At 44.8% G+C, this 18,257-nt stretch overlaps 1 protein-coding gene across 7 annotated transcripts in view; it reads left to right on the forward strand.

Moving 5' to 3' along the window:
• ALDH18A1 (aldehyde dehydrogenase 18 family member A1) overlaps positions 1 to 1,742 on the forward strand; it is a 42,983-nt gene extending 41,241 nt beyond the window's left edge. For all 7 annotated transcript variants that reach the window (XM_045068624.1, XM_045068627.1, XM_045068625.1 and 4 more), the window contains exon 18: positions 723 to 1,742. In XM_045068624.1, the coding sequence (XP_044924559.1) occupies positions 723 to 904 (182 nt within the window). In that variant the 3' untranslated portion in view covers positions 905 to 1,742. The remainder of the gene's footprint in view (positions 1 to 722) is intronic.
• Positions 1,743 to 18,257: the final 16,515 nt, after the last annotated feature.

The following is an 18,257-nucleotide window of genomic DNA, read 5'->3' on the forward strand; positions in this document are numbered from 1 at the left end:
TAAGATAACATGACCTTGCATTGGGTATTCACCACTGCCTCCCTAGGGCCCAACATGGTGCCTCTTACATAGTACATGCTCAGGAAAATTGTGATGGACGAGAGAACCCTGCTTCCACTGTATCCCTTGCAGGACACCCAGCCAGACCATGGAAAACCCCTAACGCCATGAGTCTAAGCTTAGAGCAAGAGGGAAGGAAAACGAATAGTCCCCTTTGGTGTATTCAGTATTCGTGTAATTCAGACAGTTATTAGACGGTAACTGTCTAGTGAGTGCCTATGTACTAAGAATTCTGGGGGATACTGAGAACATGTCCCATCCCTTCCATTCTGGAACTTAGAGAATAGTTGAGGAGATGAAACCTTGATACTGGACATTGTTGTATGCTTCAAAAAAATGCCTGAATGTCAAATTATGATACACAGTCTAGACACCAAGCAGATATCAGCCAGCATTCCTAGTATTGTCAAAATGCATTTGGGATAAAAGTGTGGAGGAGAGCCCACACATTGTGTTTTATCAGAAGTAGAGGGCTTATGATTCATAATGACCAGAGGACACGTTGAAGGGGACCGTGGAGCTCAAGCTGATCTGGGAAGGATGGAGCAGGAGTGGGCGGGGTGAGAGGGTGGCACATGAGGAGAGGAAGAGCTGTGGGTCTGCTGGGCGGATAGGAAGCAGGGACTGGGAAAAGCCGCATCCTCATCCATGCTTTTCCTCAGGAGCCGAAGTGGGCATCAGCACATCGAGGATCCACGCACGGGGACCAGTGGGACTTGAGGGACTGCTCACCACTAAGTGGCTGCTGCGAGGGCAGGACCACGTGGTCTCAGATTTCTCAGAGCATGGAAATTTAAAATACCTTCACGAGAACCTCCCTGTGCCTCAGAGAAACACCAACTGAAAGCATTCCAAGAAGAGCCAGGAAAGATTCAAGAGGTCTTCACAGTTAAACCTATCTTAAGAATGTCAGGGGATGAGCCATTTCTCATCTCCGACTTCGTGGAAGGGTCTGCCTGTTGGAAAGTGCACCCAGATGCTTCTGGGCTCCATTTGGCTATGCCAGGGATGGCTAATGTGCATATTCCAATTCACCCATCTCTTTTTTAGTTAGAAAATAATCGCTATGAATGGGGGCTTCACTTAATTGCTGCAGTTAGGGACGTCGCTTCATATGGTCCAGTTCCCTTCATGATAGGAACAGAAAGGTGCAGCTTCCCCACAAAAAAGTCAACGGGAAAATCATGCTGCTTTTACCTTTGTATTGCCTCAATGAGGTAACATCTCCCCTGACGTTTGGTTGGCACTAGAGCCCATCACACCTAATATGTTTTTCCACATTTCATCTCCTTACGCTCACACTCATCTTCAAAAAGGAAAGGCTTGGAATTTAGAAGAGGGACAGCCCTTCATTTCAGCATTCTCATCAGAAACAGTCGCAAAAATGGACTGAATCATTTCCACGGGGAGGATTGACCTTTTATATTTATTGTGGATTAAGATAAAGCAGCATTCCAGACGCTTGTGCCTCTCCGAGCCCAGAAGATTCAGCACGACTGGGGATGCCGTTGGAACCTGGAGCTGCGAGTCCCGGGATGAAGTATCTATAGCAATTATGCTTGAAATTTTTATATAAATTATTTTGTCATCCTACCCTTTTCCTCCAAAACAAAAATTAGAAGGTTATTTTAATACTTTGGATTCTTCCCCCTTTTTGAGAAATAAAGTTCTTATGAAAAGCCTGTATGTGTGGTTAAAGTCCGCACCCTCGCTTGCCCTGGCCCTCTTCCTCTGCCTTCCCTGGGCCCCATGCCTGCTTTGACATGCTGGCTCTTCTCAGGAAGCTGGTCGGGGAGACCGTCTGTCTGACTCGTGTCCATGGAGGCAGATCCCAAGGGATGAACCCAGCCTGACAGAGGAGAGGAAAACAGGAGATTGGGCCCCAGAGCATCAGGACTGAGAGAATGGTGACAGAATGAGGTCGGCGTGTATGGATAGCACAAGTGTGCTGCCATGGTGCCAGGACCACACTCCCTTCACTCGGGCAGCTGTGGTCCCAGACCCGACATCCTATTTACTTCGGAAGACCCTCCCTCCATCCAGCTCCTGTTTTAGGGTCCCTGGTGCTCAAAAGTTTGCAGTTGAAAGCTCTCTTGTCTCATGGGGGCCCTTCCAAAGAGAAAAGCTCTCACTGACATGCTGCTGCTTAGCCTTCAAGGATGTTTTATGAGCAAAAGAATCACAGTGTCCTGTGGAGCGTGTTCTCAGGCCGGCTCCCAACTCTCCCTCTCATCCAGACCCTTACATGGTCCGGCAGGCCACCCCGCCCACCCTACCCTCGGATTGGGGAATTCTGGCATAGCTTGCCTGAAAAGGCAATAGACAAAAAAGTTCTGCCAGAAACTGTATGGCAGATACCACAATCAGCTCCCAACAGACAGCAAACACCCCTGGAGTCGAAAATAGAAAGTGACCCAAGAAGGCCGGGGCCCTTGGGGAAGACGCCACTGAGGAGGCAGGCCTGGATCCGGGCCCTGAGCAAGATGAGTCACAGGAGTAGGGAGAGGGCCGAGCACTGGGACAGGGGACTGGTCCAAGCAGAAGGCCAGAGGTGGAGCTGAAACAAAGGTCTGTGGAGCAGGGAACACACCAGTGCAGGGCAGAAGTTCTAAGTGAAGGCATTCCATCCCAGAGAGCTGACCGCAGAAGAATCCCAGGATGGCCACCCTTGGGGCAGGGGACGGAAGTGGGGTTTGGGCTGGAAAACACACCTAAAGCTCACTCATCCAACAGGGCCATTCCCCTATAGCCACTTCAGGCTTAATCCTCTTCTACAGAGGCCACGGGCCATAGACATTTATTTTTCCACTAAAAGTAAAGAGATTTCCCCAAAGGAGGGTCAAAAGGCAGCCATTCCCTCGTAAGTATTCTCCACACTGAAGTAAGTGTCTTCAGTACTTATGGTTTGTCCTGTAGGAAGGGGGCTTTTTGTTCTAAAATCCTTCCTGTGGTCCTGCTCTTTCTTAGCTACCAACCCCGGACAGCAGGCTGTTGAACCTGCCAACCCTGGCGCTCCCCCCTACCCCACCAAGCGGGGAGAAAACACCCTCTGGGATATGTAAGATAACAAGCATTTGTCAAGCCATTTACTTGAGTTTAGGTTTTCTGCTACAGCCAAAAGTATGTGAGTGATACAGTATATACATTATGATTATGGGGCTATTGAGAAAAGTATTCATATGATGTATCCTGGGTGGCTCAGTGGGTTCAATGTCTGCCTTTAGCAGAGGTCGTGTGATTGAGCCCCACGTCTGGCTTCCTGCTCAGTGGGGAGCCTCCTCCGTCTCCCTCTGCCTCTCCCTCTGCTTGTGCACATGTGTGCGCTTGCAGCGCACTCTCAAATAAATTCTTAAAGTATTCTTATAGAAAGAAAAGTGGACAGTCTGGGACTAGATTTTTTTTTTTTAAAGATTTTATTTATTTATTTATTTGACAGAGAGAGAGATCACAGGTAGGCAGAGAGGCAGGCAGAGAGAGGAAAAAGCAGGCTCCTTGCCAAGCAGAGAGCCCAATGCGGGACTCGATCCTAGGACCCTGAGATCATGACCTGAGCCGAAGGCCGAGGCTTAACCCACTGAACCACCCAGGCGCCCCTAGGGACTAGATTATAATCAGTGTTATTTGCTCTGGATCCCTTATGTTGTGGAACCATCTCTCCTGTGTTTTGCAGTTAACACAGGAGACAGGACAGCGCAGAATACACGCGGTGTGCACACTTCTGAACTAGAGATTCGTTCCTAACCTCCAAGCCAGCACAACGGTTCTGCCTATTTAGATGCATCCTCTGACAGTCTGTCTGGCTAAGGCTTTAAATCTAATCAAGTCTCCTTTTTGACTGGAGCCATTGTTGTCGATGTGGTTACTCCTTACTTCTGTCTCTCAAACGGACATGGAACAGAATATTTCTGGGTACTATTTTGTGCCCTGTGAGGATAGTGACCTCGAGGCTGCAACTGTAGGAGTGTTTTCAGGTACAAGTAACAGAACCCTCTGCTCTAACTAGTTTCACAAAAGAAAGTGTATTTATTGGGTTACATAATTCAGGAAACCCAGACGTGTAGTTCAGGCATGATTTGATCAGGGCTTGACTCCCTTTCTCTGCAGATCTCTGTAAATCAGTGGTTTTCAAACTTGAGAGTCTCAGAATCACCTGTAGGGTTATTAGAATAGATTGCTGACTCAGTAGGTTGGGATTGGGGCTGAGAATTTGCCTTTCTAATAATGTGGGTTGGATGATGGGAGGGCATCCAGTAGAACTACCATCAGACAGAGGTCCTAACCTCCACTCTTATTAAACTGGCCTGAATCAATCACTGTAGTAAATGTAGGAATTGAGTTGCATTGTCCCAGGAAATGCAAACAGCTAAGGTTTGAACATGATAAGAGTTCATTTTCATCTCCAGTAAGAAGGGATCTGGAGGTAGGCATCTCAGGGCTGAGGCCGCGGCTCCATGATGTCATCAGGCACTCTGGCTCCTTTCAGTTTCTGCTCTCCCATCGTAGGGTAAGGCCCTCATCCACATGCCAGTGATCTCCCTACCATCAGGAGCATGTTCCAGACGGCAGGAAGGAGGAGGAACCACAGACAAACGAGTACCTGCCAGCTGCCTCGTCCAAGTGGCTTTTCAGGAAGGCCCATCCAACTGCTTGTCCAGAACTGGCTTATGACACCCCTTGCTTCTACAAGAGATCTAGGGAGTGTGACTTTTTTATCTGGGCATACTGTAGGTCTAAGAAGGAGTCTATTGGTAAGGGAGAAGAGAAATTGAAGAGGGGAAGAAAATTACTCTGATTCGGGGAGATGGGAGAAGCATCCACTCACCTAAACAACATGGCTTTTAGGGAGGAACCGTTTCTTGCAGCCATGTGGACAACTCTAGCTATAAGGGAGGTTGAGAAATACAGCGTTACAGTTGGGCACATTCCTCCCTGAACAAAAACCAGGATCCTCTTCATAAGGAAGGAGAAAGGATAAACATTAGATAAGCTACTAGCACTGTGTGCCACAATTAACCCTAAACCCCCTCTTAAGACTAGCCTTTTCTAGAAGCCCCTTTTGTTCTCTTGAGCTCATTGATGGGTTTTGTAAATCAGATTTTGTGGTGATGTGGGAAAGCCGAATTGCTCTGTAGGAGATGGAGAAAAGGAAAAATTCCTGGGCACTTCTGGAGAGGAGAGTGGGAATTTAGAGTTGTACTAGGCAGCGGGCACAGACTGAAGATCTGCGGGAAATTAGGCTGGAGAAAGCTAGACCACCAAAGTGGGAAAAAAAAAAAAAAAGCCACCTGTTTGTAAACTGATGGCTCCATGAGGCCAATCCTTTTGGAGGTTCTTATATTTTAGAAAAAGGCAACAGTCACAGTAACAGTTATTCCAAAAAATTAGTGCCATATTGGAAAGAGCTTGCATTTGAGGGTCATCCTGGCCTGTGTTGCCATCTCTAAATTGTGTGAACATAACAGAGTTTCTTCCACCAAAATGGGCCTCAGTGTCCTTATTTGGAAAAAGTAGGAGACTACCACCTACCTGTGAGGAGAGACCTGGGAGAGCTAGATTGCACACCCAGCTCAGGGAAGAAGCTCCATCAGCATTAGCCACAATTAGCAGTAGGGCCCTTCCTGGTATGTCTGTCTTAATGTTCCCCAGTGGTTCAGCTAGCAGCAGTGCCTACAGGTGTTCACTGACCTCTTGGTGAAACAGACCGCTTCGGCAGAGTTGTGGATGCAGCAGGAGGTGGGAAGGGAGGTGCCTTCTCTGAGACCCTTGGACCATTAGGGACTTGGTGTGAGGGTGGCAGCCAAAAATGATCACACATCTTTACTGACTGCAGCTCATTTATGAACAACCAAGGAGTGTCGTCATTCTTACCTGGTCATGAACATGAACATTTCCTTGGAATCTATTAGGATGGATGGTGGGCTACATGTTGCAGTGTCTTTTCTGCTAGTGTTTCTGGCAAAAACCAATAATTCCATAACTTCTCCTACTGACAGAACTCTCATAAGGAGAAAAAGATTTAAAACTTAGCTCAGTACTCAATGAGCACCTAGTATGTGCTGTGTGCTAAGAATAGGAGACACTCCTACCCAATGGTTTGAAGCTTAACCTGTCTGAGAATTGCTGTTCTGTCCCAAGATAGTCCCTCTCCTTAACTCCCAGTCTTTACCACCTTTTTGACCCCCATTCCTAGGAGAACCCTTTGGCCAATAGGAAGGCACTGGACAAACTGCACTCCAGGATGGAAGGGAGGAGGATTCACTGCCACCTCAAAGAAAAAGCCACTCGTTCTTTATTCCATGTGGCCCCGACAGTCCTCCTACACTAGAGGGCAGTCTGGCCGCATGGACCTAAGTTGGTCTGCCATCTGCTCTACCCACCCCACCCCCACCCCACCCCCACCCCCACCCCAGCCACCCTCAGGTTGTCCACCTGCAGATGAGTGCTGGCACAGTAAAATGACTTTCAGAAACCAACTTGCCTAGAGGGTAAGAACACAGGTTGTGGTTTTTTTTAGACGAGGGACAGAACAGGTTTGGACCTTGATTCCACCATCTTCTAGCTGTTTGCTAGGGGTAAGTGTCTTAACTTCTCAGAACTTTGATAATGGGTTTTGTGAGATTATATGTAAAGCACTCAGCACAATGTCCAGCCTATAGTAAACCTTCAAAAACTGTTAGCTGTTACATTTATTTTGTTCTAAGGAATATCTTTCTCTGCTTTCTGGGCATTGCTCTTTTATTTAAAGCACAGAGATCTCTTCTTAGGAAATGTGTTTGGGGACACTATGAGGAGATATCTATTATGTATCAGGTACTATAGTAGGAGCCTCGCATGTGATGTCACAGCAGTCTCAATGAGTGACTTGTTATTCCTAGTTTATAGGTACAGAAACTGAGGATAAGAGAGGTTGAGTAAATTGCCCAAGGTCACACAGTTAGGAAGTAGTAGAACCTTGACACCTGGGCTTCAGAGCTCTTCCCCACCATGGCAGACTGTAGCAGTAGTATTTCCTTAGAAGCTTCTTATACCTTAACCCAAGATAAGTTGTAAAGCTGAAGAAGGAGGTTGCCATAGCTACTAACTGGACCCCTTTTCAAGTAATCAGATCCTAGGTCGGCTCCAGCTTTGCAAGAGGAGATGCTTGTCTGGAAACTCTCCTCAGCACCTGCCCCTGGAGGGAGCCAGCTGCACCTGAATTATTTAGAGAGTCTCTAGACATTTGATACAACGAGCAGGTGTGGATGCTTCTCTGACTTTCCCTGACATGCCTTTACTTACCCCTTTTCCCTCCCCTTAGTTGCCTGCGAGGAAAAGGAGGCATCAGCCTACTCCACAGTGTGTACGTGTATATCTCCTCCCCATGATTATTTGTAAGTGGACCGTTTTCCTTGCAAATTTCAAAATCATGTTGATTTGAGTGGAAATTGGTGTGACTAAGACCCTAACTAGTAAATGGATAAATTATCTTCTATTGATACACAGTCCCTTTTCCTCTATCCTAAGTTTATACAAATTAAACTTAAAGACTGAGTTTGTATAAATGAAAAAAAAAACTCAGCAGGTAACAAAAATATTCTTACTATAGATTTCACCAATGTAAAAAAAAAAAAGTCATTATGTTTAGAAAAAAAGACTGGAAGGAAATACAAATATACAGGACTACAGATTTTAGGCCATAAGAGCACTGGGAATAGCATAATAGCAATTATTAATATTTCCAGTGACTAGAGTCATAGGTTTTCTAGGATCTGCTTACTACTCACTCACCCTCACCTGGGTGCTCCCATCCACCCTGATCCTGACCATCCACCCACCATATTCTCTCTCTCACTTCCTGCCCATGGCCACTGTGCAGCTGAATTTGTCCTGGTGGGGAACAATCATTTGCACATCTGCTCTTGATCCTTTCTGTCCAGACTGTGACTCCATATTGTGATCGGCATCCTCTGCGGTCCCACAGTTAGATTTCAGTGTGAAATCAAACTGAATCCATTGAATCCTAGTTAATAATATTTTAATCCTGGATCTCTTTACAGCAAACTGTTTGAAAACAATCAGCCATTGAAAATCTTGTTTTTAAGTAGGCTCCATGCCAGGCGGGGAGCCCAACATGGGGCTGAAACTCATAACCCTGAAATCAAGTCCTGCACTAGGATCAAGCATCAGAGGCTTAACCGACTGAGCCACCCAGGTGTCCCTAACAATCTTGCTGTTTTTTGTTTTTTTTTAAAGATTGTATTTATTTGAGAGGCGGAGCTAGAGAGCATAAAGCAGGGAAGAAGGAGAGCAGCCTCCCCATCGAGCAGAGAGCCTGATGTGGGGCTCTATCCCAAGACCCTGGGACCATGACCTGAGCTGAAAGTAGACGCTTAACCAATTTAGCCACCCAGTTGGTTAAAAATTGTTTTTAAAGAATATTTATTGACATGGAGGAAAAGCTTATGACAAAATGTTGAATAGAAAAAAACTAGGCTATAAAAGAGTGTAATTTTTAATAATATAATTAATGTTTCCCAATTTTATTATAGATGTTTGGTTAAAAAAAAAAAAGTACTGGAAGAAAATACATCAAAATAATCAAAATACAAGGAGCGATTCTTACCAAACAGTGAGACTACTAGTGACTTTTGTCATTATACTTTTCCAAACTTTCCAAAGTGTCTCTGTTACTGCCTGAAGTATTTTTAGAATATTTTTCTTTTTTTTCACAGCTACTAATAGTTATTCCTATCGGAAATTATTGCTATGATGGTGAAGATAAAGTTTGTCCTAACAGTCTTTTAAATCTGAAGAGAGGCTTATTTTTCTGTCCCATTCCCTTTCGCAGTCTGTCTTTTGCAGACAAGAAATCAAGGCTCAGAGTGATTAAGTCCAGACTGGCACCCAGGGATTGTGGACTTGGAGGAGAGATGGGACTGGTTAGGTTGGGGGTGCCTACAGCCTATGGCTCTGTCTGCTGATGGTTTGCTTCCCCCGGCCCTGTGGTCACAGCCCTCCCAAAGCAAGAGAACTTCAGAAAGCCACAAAGCTTTCCTGCTCCAGGGACTTCTGAACTCCAGCTTTCCTTCTCTAACTCACAAATAAGGCTACATCTCTGACTCCATGTTTCCAGATTCTGTTTCAATGCAGACAATTAGATGGTAAATAATTCAAGAGAACGGAAACTGGCAAAGTGGTGTGTGATGTCCAAATAGCTATCTTGTTTACCCTCTGGTGTAAACTTCAGGCTCATCTGCAAGTCAGGAGCCCGAGGAGCAGGTAGAATGTGCAAACACAGGAATCTTCCTGTTTCCATTCCCTCCCATCTTAATATTGTTGAGGATAGGAAGCAGTTTCCCAGTTTGGTTAACATAAAACAACATGGTTTTGGTAGGCAGATTTGGATAACTTCTTAGGCCAGTCTGAAGTTCCTCCCACGGTGGGCTCAGTGTCCAGAATCCAAAACCATCCATCTCTCCTTGGGGTAAGGATTCATGACCCAAAGCTGAGGTCTCAGCGCTAGTTACCATCCATCCCCCATCTCTTTCTCTGTGCAGTGAGGGAGATAGCTTTCACTAGGCCCTTCTATGCCTGCCCATCATTAAAGAAGCAGTCTTAGTTAAGACTCTTTGAATTACACGTAACATAAACCACCTTTACCTTGCTTAAGAAGAAGAGGATAACGTATTATATGGACCTAGGATGTCTCATAAAGTCAAGTGCAAAAAACAGAGCTGACCCAGCCTCTCAAGACTGGAACTAGCTCTGGCATAAAAGAAATTTGTGGCTTGAGTAAGCGAACCACAGTGAGCGTGAGTGACTAGAATCAGGGACCCCCAACATTGTCTGGATGCTCCTATGCTTCTCCTTTTTGTGACGGCTTCATTTCCTCCTGTTGGAGACTGGCTTCTTCCTTGAGCCTAGGACCAAGTCAATGGAAACTTCCAGTGAATAAGTGAATAAGTGAAACTTATTCTCATGGCTTTGTCCCACTTCCCAACCACTGCAAAAATAAAAAGGCTCTGGCTCCCCATTCCAGTGCAGAACTTTGGTTGGTCTACTTGGGCCAGCTGTCCTCTCTGTAGTGGAGATACAGAGGAGATCTGTATCATCCTCTGAGGCATGATCTGGGTTGATTCAGCCACATATACCCCTGTGACCAACATGTCTAAATCTTGAAATAATTTCATAGGACTTCCTTTCTGGATAGGATGTAGCAGAGGTAGCAACAATCCAATGTTTCTGCTGAAACAACTAGAAAAAATGGTCAAGTGACAGAAATTATTTATTTATTTATTTATTTATTTTAAAATATTTTATTCATTTATTTGACAGAGAGAGATACAGCAAGAGAGGGAACACAAGCAGGGGGAGTGGAAGAGGGAGAAGCAAGCTTCCTACAGAGCAGGGAGTCCAATGCGGGGCTCGATCCCAGGACTCTGGGATCATGACCTGAGCCAAAGGAAGACAATCTGCAACTGAGCCTCCCAGGTGCCTCCCAAAAGAGCATTTTCTGAATGAGCTGATAATCTGTAACCATTTTCTTCCCTAGGGGAAATATTTGCCAAATATTTGCCAAAAATTTGCCAAAACTGGGTGCAGGCCAAGGATAGAGGCTGACCCAGGGGTAAGGTGTGCACTGGGACAACATGAGACCGGCAGAACTTTTTTTGGTCATTGTGATCTGGAGCCGCCCAACACTGGAATTGAGAATAGCTCTAAGTATGTGGCCAGTTTCCCCATGGGGGACACTGGCTGAATTCCAAGATGGAGCAGGAGATGCTGGGCTAGAAGTATCAACTGACTAGCAGAGGGAAATTTCCCGAACTTGCAGTATGTAGGAAACAAAGTCCTCTTAGAAGGAAGAGGGCTGCATCCAACATACAGTGGGTGTCTCCCTCAAGATATTTGCTAAATTTTGAAACTGTGTGGGGCAAGAGACCAAAGAGCGTGAGCTCCTAAGAACAGAAGTGAATCTTCCACAGGCTTTGAGGGTTAGAAAGATAGAGACATGCCAGGCTGTCAGTCAAAAGCTTGCGTGGATAGCAGCAATGTCCACAATAGCCAAACTATGGAAAGAACCTAGATGTCCATCAACAGATGAATGGATCAAGAAGATGTGGTATATATACACAATGGAATACTATGCAGCCATCAAAAGAAATGAAATCTTGCCATTTGCAACAACATGGATGGAACTAGAGCGTATCATGCTTAGCAAAATAAGTCAAGCAGAGAAAGACAACTATCATATGATCTCCCTGATATGAGGAAGTGGTGATGCAACATGGGGGCTTAAGTGGGTACGAGAAGAATCAATGAAACAAGAATGGATTGGGAGGGAGATAAACCATAAGTAACTCTTAATCTCACAAAACAAACTGAGGGTTGCTGGGGGGAGGGGGGTTGGGAGAAGGGGGTGGGATTATGGACATTGGGGAGGGTAAGTGCTTTGGTGAGTGCTGTGAAGTGTGTAAACCAGGTGATTCACAGACCTGTACCCCTGGGGATAAAAATATATGTTTATAAAAAAAGAAAAAAAAGCTTGTGTGGACTCCTTCCAAGGAACAAGATGACCCAGAGCTGGGATGGACTCCTAAAGCTGTAGTCAAGCCCCTAGGCAGCTGAATCCATGACTCGATTGGGATGAGCTCTCTCTCACCCCACGCTTAACAGAAGCAAAAGAGAATCACCACTGGAGGAAAATAATATCATCTACAGCATTTATGGTTCTTTTACATAATCATGAGGCATGTGAAGAGCAGAGAAATATGACTAATAATGAAGAGAAAAATCGGACTATGAAAACAGCCCTACAAACAGTTCTGATACTGTGTTAGTGGACAAGGACTTTATAAGTATTATAAACATGTTAAGAAAAGGACACAATATATGTAAAAATAAAGAATTTCAACAGAGAATTAGAATCTATATATAAAAAGGAATCACATAGACTTCCTAGAACTGATAAATGCAACATCTGAAATTGAGAACCCATTAAATGAAATATTGCCTTACCTGTTAATTAATACCTACTTGCCCCAGTCTCTTTGAGTTTCCTCTCCTCCCCATCCATGGCCATGTGGCTCTTCCTGGGACAACTGGCATTTCCTCATGATCCAGCAACTGAGTCCACTGCTGACCCAGCTGGGAGCCTCCAGGACCTGCTTTACCATTGTTGCAAATGTCTCTTCTGATTCGTTGCGGCCATCCTTTCCATTGTCAATGATTTCGATGTCATTTCTCAGCACTGTCATTGAAAATCCCTGCAAGAACCATTGATTAAAGTTTGGGAGAAGGAATTCCCTGAAAGGAGGCAATACCAGCATAAGAGGAAAAATGGAAGGATGTGGAAAGGAATGTTTGGGGGCACCTGGGTGGCTCAGTGGGTTAAGGCCTCTTCCTTTGACTCCGGTCATGATCTTGGGGTCCTGGGATCGAGCCCCGCATTGGGCTTTCCGCTCAGCGGGGAGCCTGCTTCCCTGTCTCTCTCTCTGCCTGCTTCTCTGCCTCCTTGTGATCTCTGTCTGTTAAATAAATAAAATCTCTTAAAAAATAATAAAAAAAAAAAAAGAAAAGGGATGTTTGTTCATTTATGATACTCACTCAGAAAGCCAGAAATCTGGGACTGAAGCCTGCTGTGTTTCTGTTTCCTCTCCACCACAGCTGAAGAGGATTGAATAAGCCCTGGGAGAAGGGATTGAATGAGGTGTTGAACTAGCTGGAAAAGGTAGCTCTGTTGCTTGGTCCCTTAAAGCTGACTGACTGGTAGTTCCCACACCAGTTCTTCTCACTTAACAGCCAGGATAGCCTTAGTGACTTGAGTTCCTCAAAGGCAAAAGAATCTAGTGATGACTAAAAAACCAAACCAAAAAAAAAACCGAAAAGCCCAGAGCCTAGTGAAGACTAACTGCCTCCCAGAGCATAGGTTCAGAGAACAGGTTTTAGAGACAGTTCTAGGTACAAATCCCACATCTGCCACTAACTGGTTGTTTGACCTTGGGCAAGCCACTTTACCTTTCCTGCACATCTCACAAAGTTTGTAGCAGACACTCTTGGTCAACTAGCAGTTTCCTCCCTTCTTTGCTGCAAAAGTCTCATTCTTTTTTTCCAGAGTGTTTCACCTCTTCCCCTCTCAACTCGGGGTGAATTACATTTGGTCTAGGCCCATTGCAGTAACCTTACTCCTGGTCAGTGGTTGGATTAGGCATGTGCGTATGGCCCAGTTCTGGCCATTCACGTTGGGGGTGACCCAGGGGAAACTTCTTGGAAAGCTTTTCTTGTTCACCAGAAAGAGCTACAAGGAAGAGACCATCCCTTTGCTAAACTTTGTCATGTTCCATGTGACTTCTGGAAATTCGGCGGCTACTTTGCAGTCACGAGGAGTGCTAGCCTGGAGACCAGAGCCAACTGAGCAAAGAGATGGAAAGAACCTGGGTCCCTGAAAATCTCACTGGGCCTCTAAGTTAAGCAAGCCAGAAGTTGCCCTTGCAGCTTGGGGTTTCTCTTATACAGCGTCAAAGGCATCTTAATGAACCCAATATTGTTTTTGAGGATTAGATTCATAAAATAATTTATGTAAAGCACTTAACATAGTTCCTGATATAAAAAGTGCTAAAAAAGGTATTGCTATCATCATTATTTTTAATCATTATTATTTCTATTTCACTTGATTTCTTTAGCTCTGGTTATAAGAGAAGATAATAAGTCTGGCTTTTAAAGATGTAATGAGGGTTGCCTAGGTGGCTCAGTTGTTAGGTGTCTGCTTTCAGCTCAGGTCAGGATCCCAGGGTCCTGGGATCAAACCCCACATTGGGCTCTCTGCCGAATGGGGAGCCTGTTTCTTCCTCTCCCTCTGCCTGCTGTTCCTCCTGCTTATGCTCGCATGCACGCTCTCTCTATCAGATAAATAAATAAAATCTTAAAAAAAAAAAAAGAAACAAAGAAAAACGATGTGATGATAGGGATGGGGGTGTCAGAGGTAAAGGAAAGAGCTTGGGTGCTTTGGCTCCTCACCCAGTGCTCCTCCTAACAATGGTTTTAGTTAAGGGATTTGTGTGTGTGTGTGTGTGCACATGCAGGTATTAGAAACTGGCTTAAGTTAGCTCCTACTAATTAAAAAAATAATCTTTTCAAAGGCTGTCAAGTGTGTCACCTATTTGAAGGAAGAGATTAACAAAGAAAATCTAGGTGAGGAAGGAGTTAGGACAACTCCAGACAGCACAGTAGCCAGCAGCCATGGACTTCATGCCGAGGACCAGTGCTGCCCTATCATTTGCAAAAAGGCAGATATGTCTAAATATTTAAAAGCTATAAATCAAGCTATGCCCACTTTTCATCCTCTGCTCCAACTAGCTTTTCTCTCCCTCTACAGCCCACTCCACTTCTTTGAGATGCAGAAACTAAAGGAACAAGGTTCTCCCTGGGCTGTTCCTGCCATCTGGACACCTGAGTCATAGTTACATGGACATGCTAGGGCAGGGCAGGGCAGGACAGAAGCTGGCCCCAGGACCCTGGGGTGGGGAGGCGGGGGGGTTGGCTGGGTGCATCCAATCCCAGGATACAAACTGACTGAAGGCCCTAAAGTTAGAACAGGCAGATTACCTCCCTTATTTTTCCAGTTCAAGAGTACCAGGCAATTCTAAGTGCCTCTCAAATCTGTGGCAACCCAGCCAAAGGGCAAGGAGTGGGGCAGGGGGAATGTGCAGGAGGGTAGTTAGAGAGGAATAAGTTCTATCTAGACACCCGTTTGTGTTGACTTGAGGGGCCAACTTTAAACTGACATAAGCAGTCTTTTTTTTTGTTTTTTTTTAAGATTTTATTTATTTGAGGGGCATCTGGGTGGCTCAATGGGTTAAGCCTCTGCCTTCGGCTCAGGTCATGATCTCAGGGTCCTGGGATCAAGCCCTGCATAGGGCTCTCTGCTCAGCAGGGAGCCTGCTTCCCCCTCTCTTTCTGCCTGCCTCTCTGCCTACTTGTGATCTCTCTCTCTTTGTCAAATAAATAAATAAATCTTTTTTTTAAAAAGATTTTATTTATTTGAGAGAGAGAGAGAAAAGTGGGAAGCAGAGGGAGAGGCAGGGTCCCAACTGATCAGGGAGCCTGATGTGGGACTCGATCCTAGGACCCTGAGATCGTACCTGAGCCTAAGGCAGATGCCTAACCAACTGAGCCACCCAGATGCCCAGGCAGTTTCTCCTTGATGTCCAAGGGCAGAAGCTGATATTTTTGTCTCCCATCCCTCCCCTTTGCCCACTCCCCAACCCATTGTCATGTTAGCCTCAGCTCTCATCCTTGGCCCCAGGGGACCAGTTGGGTACACACATGACCCCTCCCTTCCCTGACTCAATCAGTCACCCAACTTTCAGAAAACTTTCCTATGAAATCTGAAAAGAGGAAAAAAATTACTTTGTGTCTCAGTATATGTGATATGTGTGGCCAAGGGCAGGGGCTCCTATTTCCCTGGTGCCAGGGCAATACTAAGGAGGACCTTAGAGGTTATCTCCAAAGTTGAGTCTACAGAAACTAAGAACTGCCAAACACCACCGGAGCTGGTCCACAGGACTCTGGAGCAGATTAGAGGCTCCCACAATGCCACTGGCCAATGATGGGATAATCAATAAGGATTATAACTGCATCGAACTCAAACTTCTCAAATATATTTAAACCCATGAGTTCATAGTAGTGCTTTAAAAAAAGCCCTCTCATTTGTCATCTTTTGAAGGGTGCTAGGGAATCAGCCTATTATTTTGAAACTAGTAAATAAAGGGAAAGACATAGCATTTATTCTGCTATTTTTTTTTCCAGCTGTGTGCCAGGATAACAGAATAGTTGATTAGGAGGTTTTCTGTATAGAAATATGCCAGATACAAAGTTTTTCTTTATATAAGTAAATGAAGAAGTGAAGCTAAGACATGAAGGTAACATACCAACATTTTACAACTCTTCATGAAATAATGGATCTATGCCATGATCTTCAACGCCTGCTAATGTCTGAAAAAGAAAGATAACAGGGCATGGTGGAAATACAAAAAGCTGCCTATGAAGCATTCTTGACAAAGAAGAAGGAGAAGGAGGAGAGGAAGAAGAAGAACCTGAACTAGATTAAGTCTATTTTTAAAAAAACATTTTATTTATGTTATTTGAGAGAGAGAGCACAAGCCAGAGGGAGAGGCAAAGGGAGAGGGAGAAGCAGGCTTCCTGCTGAGCAGAGAGCCTGATGTGGAGCTCCACCACAGGACCCTGGGATCATGACCTGAGCGACAGACAGATGCTAAACTTACTGAGCCAGCCAGGAGCCCCTAGATTAAGTCTTTGGGTCTAACTACCAGTGTATAGGAAGTACAAGGTAAATGTACTTTAAATGACAGTTGGAGGGACGCCTGGGTGGCTCAGTTGGTTAAGCAGCTGCCTTCGGCTCAGGTCATGATCCCAGCGTCCTGGGATGGAGTCCCACATCGGGCTCCTTGCTCGGCAGGGAGCCTGCTTCTCCCTCTGCCTCTGCCTGCCATTCTGTCTTCCTGTGCTTGCTCTCTCTCTCTCTCTCTGATAAATAAATAAAATCTTAAAAAAAAAAAAAATAAATAAATGACAGTTGGAGAGGCAACCAACAGGATCCAGACTTAGGGAAAGTCTGGGACAAGAGACCTTAGTCCCTTCAACAAGTAAGTCACAAGAAATGTGTGTGTGGGAGGGTGCATGTGGGGTGACTGTGGCTTAAACAAAACTTAATATACATTTCACCCAATTGCAATCTTTAGAGCTTAAAGAAACCTTAAAAAATATTTAGGACACAATCAGAGAAATTTGAACACTGAATTGACATTAGATGATATTTATTTTAAGTGTGATGAAACTGTATTTACAAATACTGACTTTTCAGAGTGATACATTGAAATGTTTGTGGGTGAAATTATATGATATCTGGAACTTGCACCAAAATAATCTGTGAGGAGGTTTAGAAGTCACTTGAGTAGGAGCACAGAAAAACAAGACTGGCTGTGAGGGATCATTCCTGTAGCAGAGTGATGGGTACAAGGGAGTTTATTGGGGGTCTCTCTGCATTTGCATTTGATGGAAGCTTAATGAGCACTTAAGGAGGCACTGTGCTGGCAGCTAAGGTCTCTAAGCCAAAGCTGGCAAAGTCTCTTGTCCACAGTGTCTTACAGACTGGTTCCCAAACTCTTACCACAAGCACCTCTCTTATTACTCTTATTCCTGGTGAGCTTCATGTGTGAAGTGTTCTGATCACTAAATAAATGCATTTATTATGTAATAAAGTAAAAGTCCTATATCCTTGGAGTGGTATGAAATGTTCAAACATTTTTCTTTTAGATTGCCTTAAAGGAAGGCTTGGCTGGGAACCCCAAGTTTTTCAATTTGACAGAGGTGGAAACAGTCAGACAAGCCAAAGTCCCCCTTTGGCCGAATTGCCACTGGAGCCTCCTTCCTCTAAGCTAAAGCCATTGCTTTTTCCAGGGCACCACTGTCTGCTGAGCACAGAAGGTGTTTTTGGGAGTGTTGATGATCTAGTTCACTGTACTAGAAACAGGCACTATATGAGCCTGTCACCTTTTCTTTGTAAGGCTGAGGTATGTCACTTCCTTCAACTTTTCCTCATAGATTTTATTTACTTGCCACCTTCTGAGACTATTCCAAACTGTCTGACACATTACCAGTTGGTTTAAATTTTCCCTTTGTGACAGGCTGTTTAGCACTTACTTTCCCCACCCCTCATCAGTTAAGAGTGGAACTAATTAAAGAAGTCAAGCATAATCATCTCCTGGTGATCCTGGAGCAGACTGGCAAATTTTCCGCCAATCATGGTAGAAACAACACAAAAAACCGCAAAGCCGCCACATTATCAGTAGAATAACTATCAATCGATGCCACATGGCATAATTTTGCTTAGAATGTCCCTTCCTTTCACCAATTCTAGAGTATGTGCGGGTTGGTTTCTTGAGAAATACGAGCTATCAGTGTTTAGTAGTTTATTCTGGATGTTTGTCACAAACGCTTTTACCACAGTTCCCCAGTGTTAAAGTGGACCTCAGCAATGTTTCGATTGCAACCTCTTCTCCATCAAAAAAGATCTTCCTGTCAGAATGGCAGAACCACATCTCCGTCAAGCTGACAATGGAGATTGAGCCACCAGCTTGGGTTGCCAACATTCTCACATGCAAGATTGAAATCTTTAAAAGCCCTTGTGGATGGTACTG

The sequence above is a fragment of the Mustela putorius genome, unplaced genomic scaffold (genome assembly GCF_011764305.1).
Source record: "Mustela putorius furo isolate JIRA1106 unplaced genomic scaffold, ASM1176430v1.1 tig00003909_pilon_pilon_pilon, whole genome shotgun sequence".
Taxonomy (NCBI): Eukaryota; Metazoa; Chordata; class Mammalia; order Carnivora; family Mustelidae; genus Mustela; species Mustela putorius.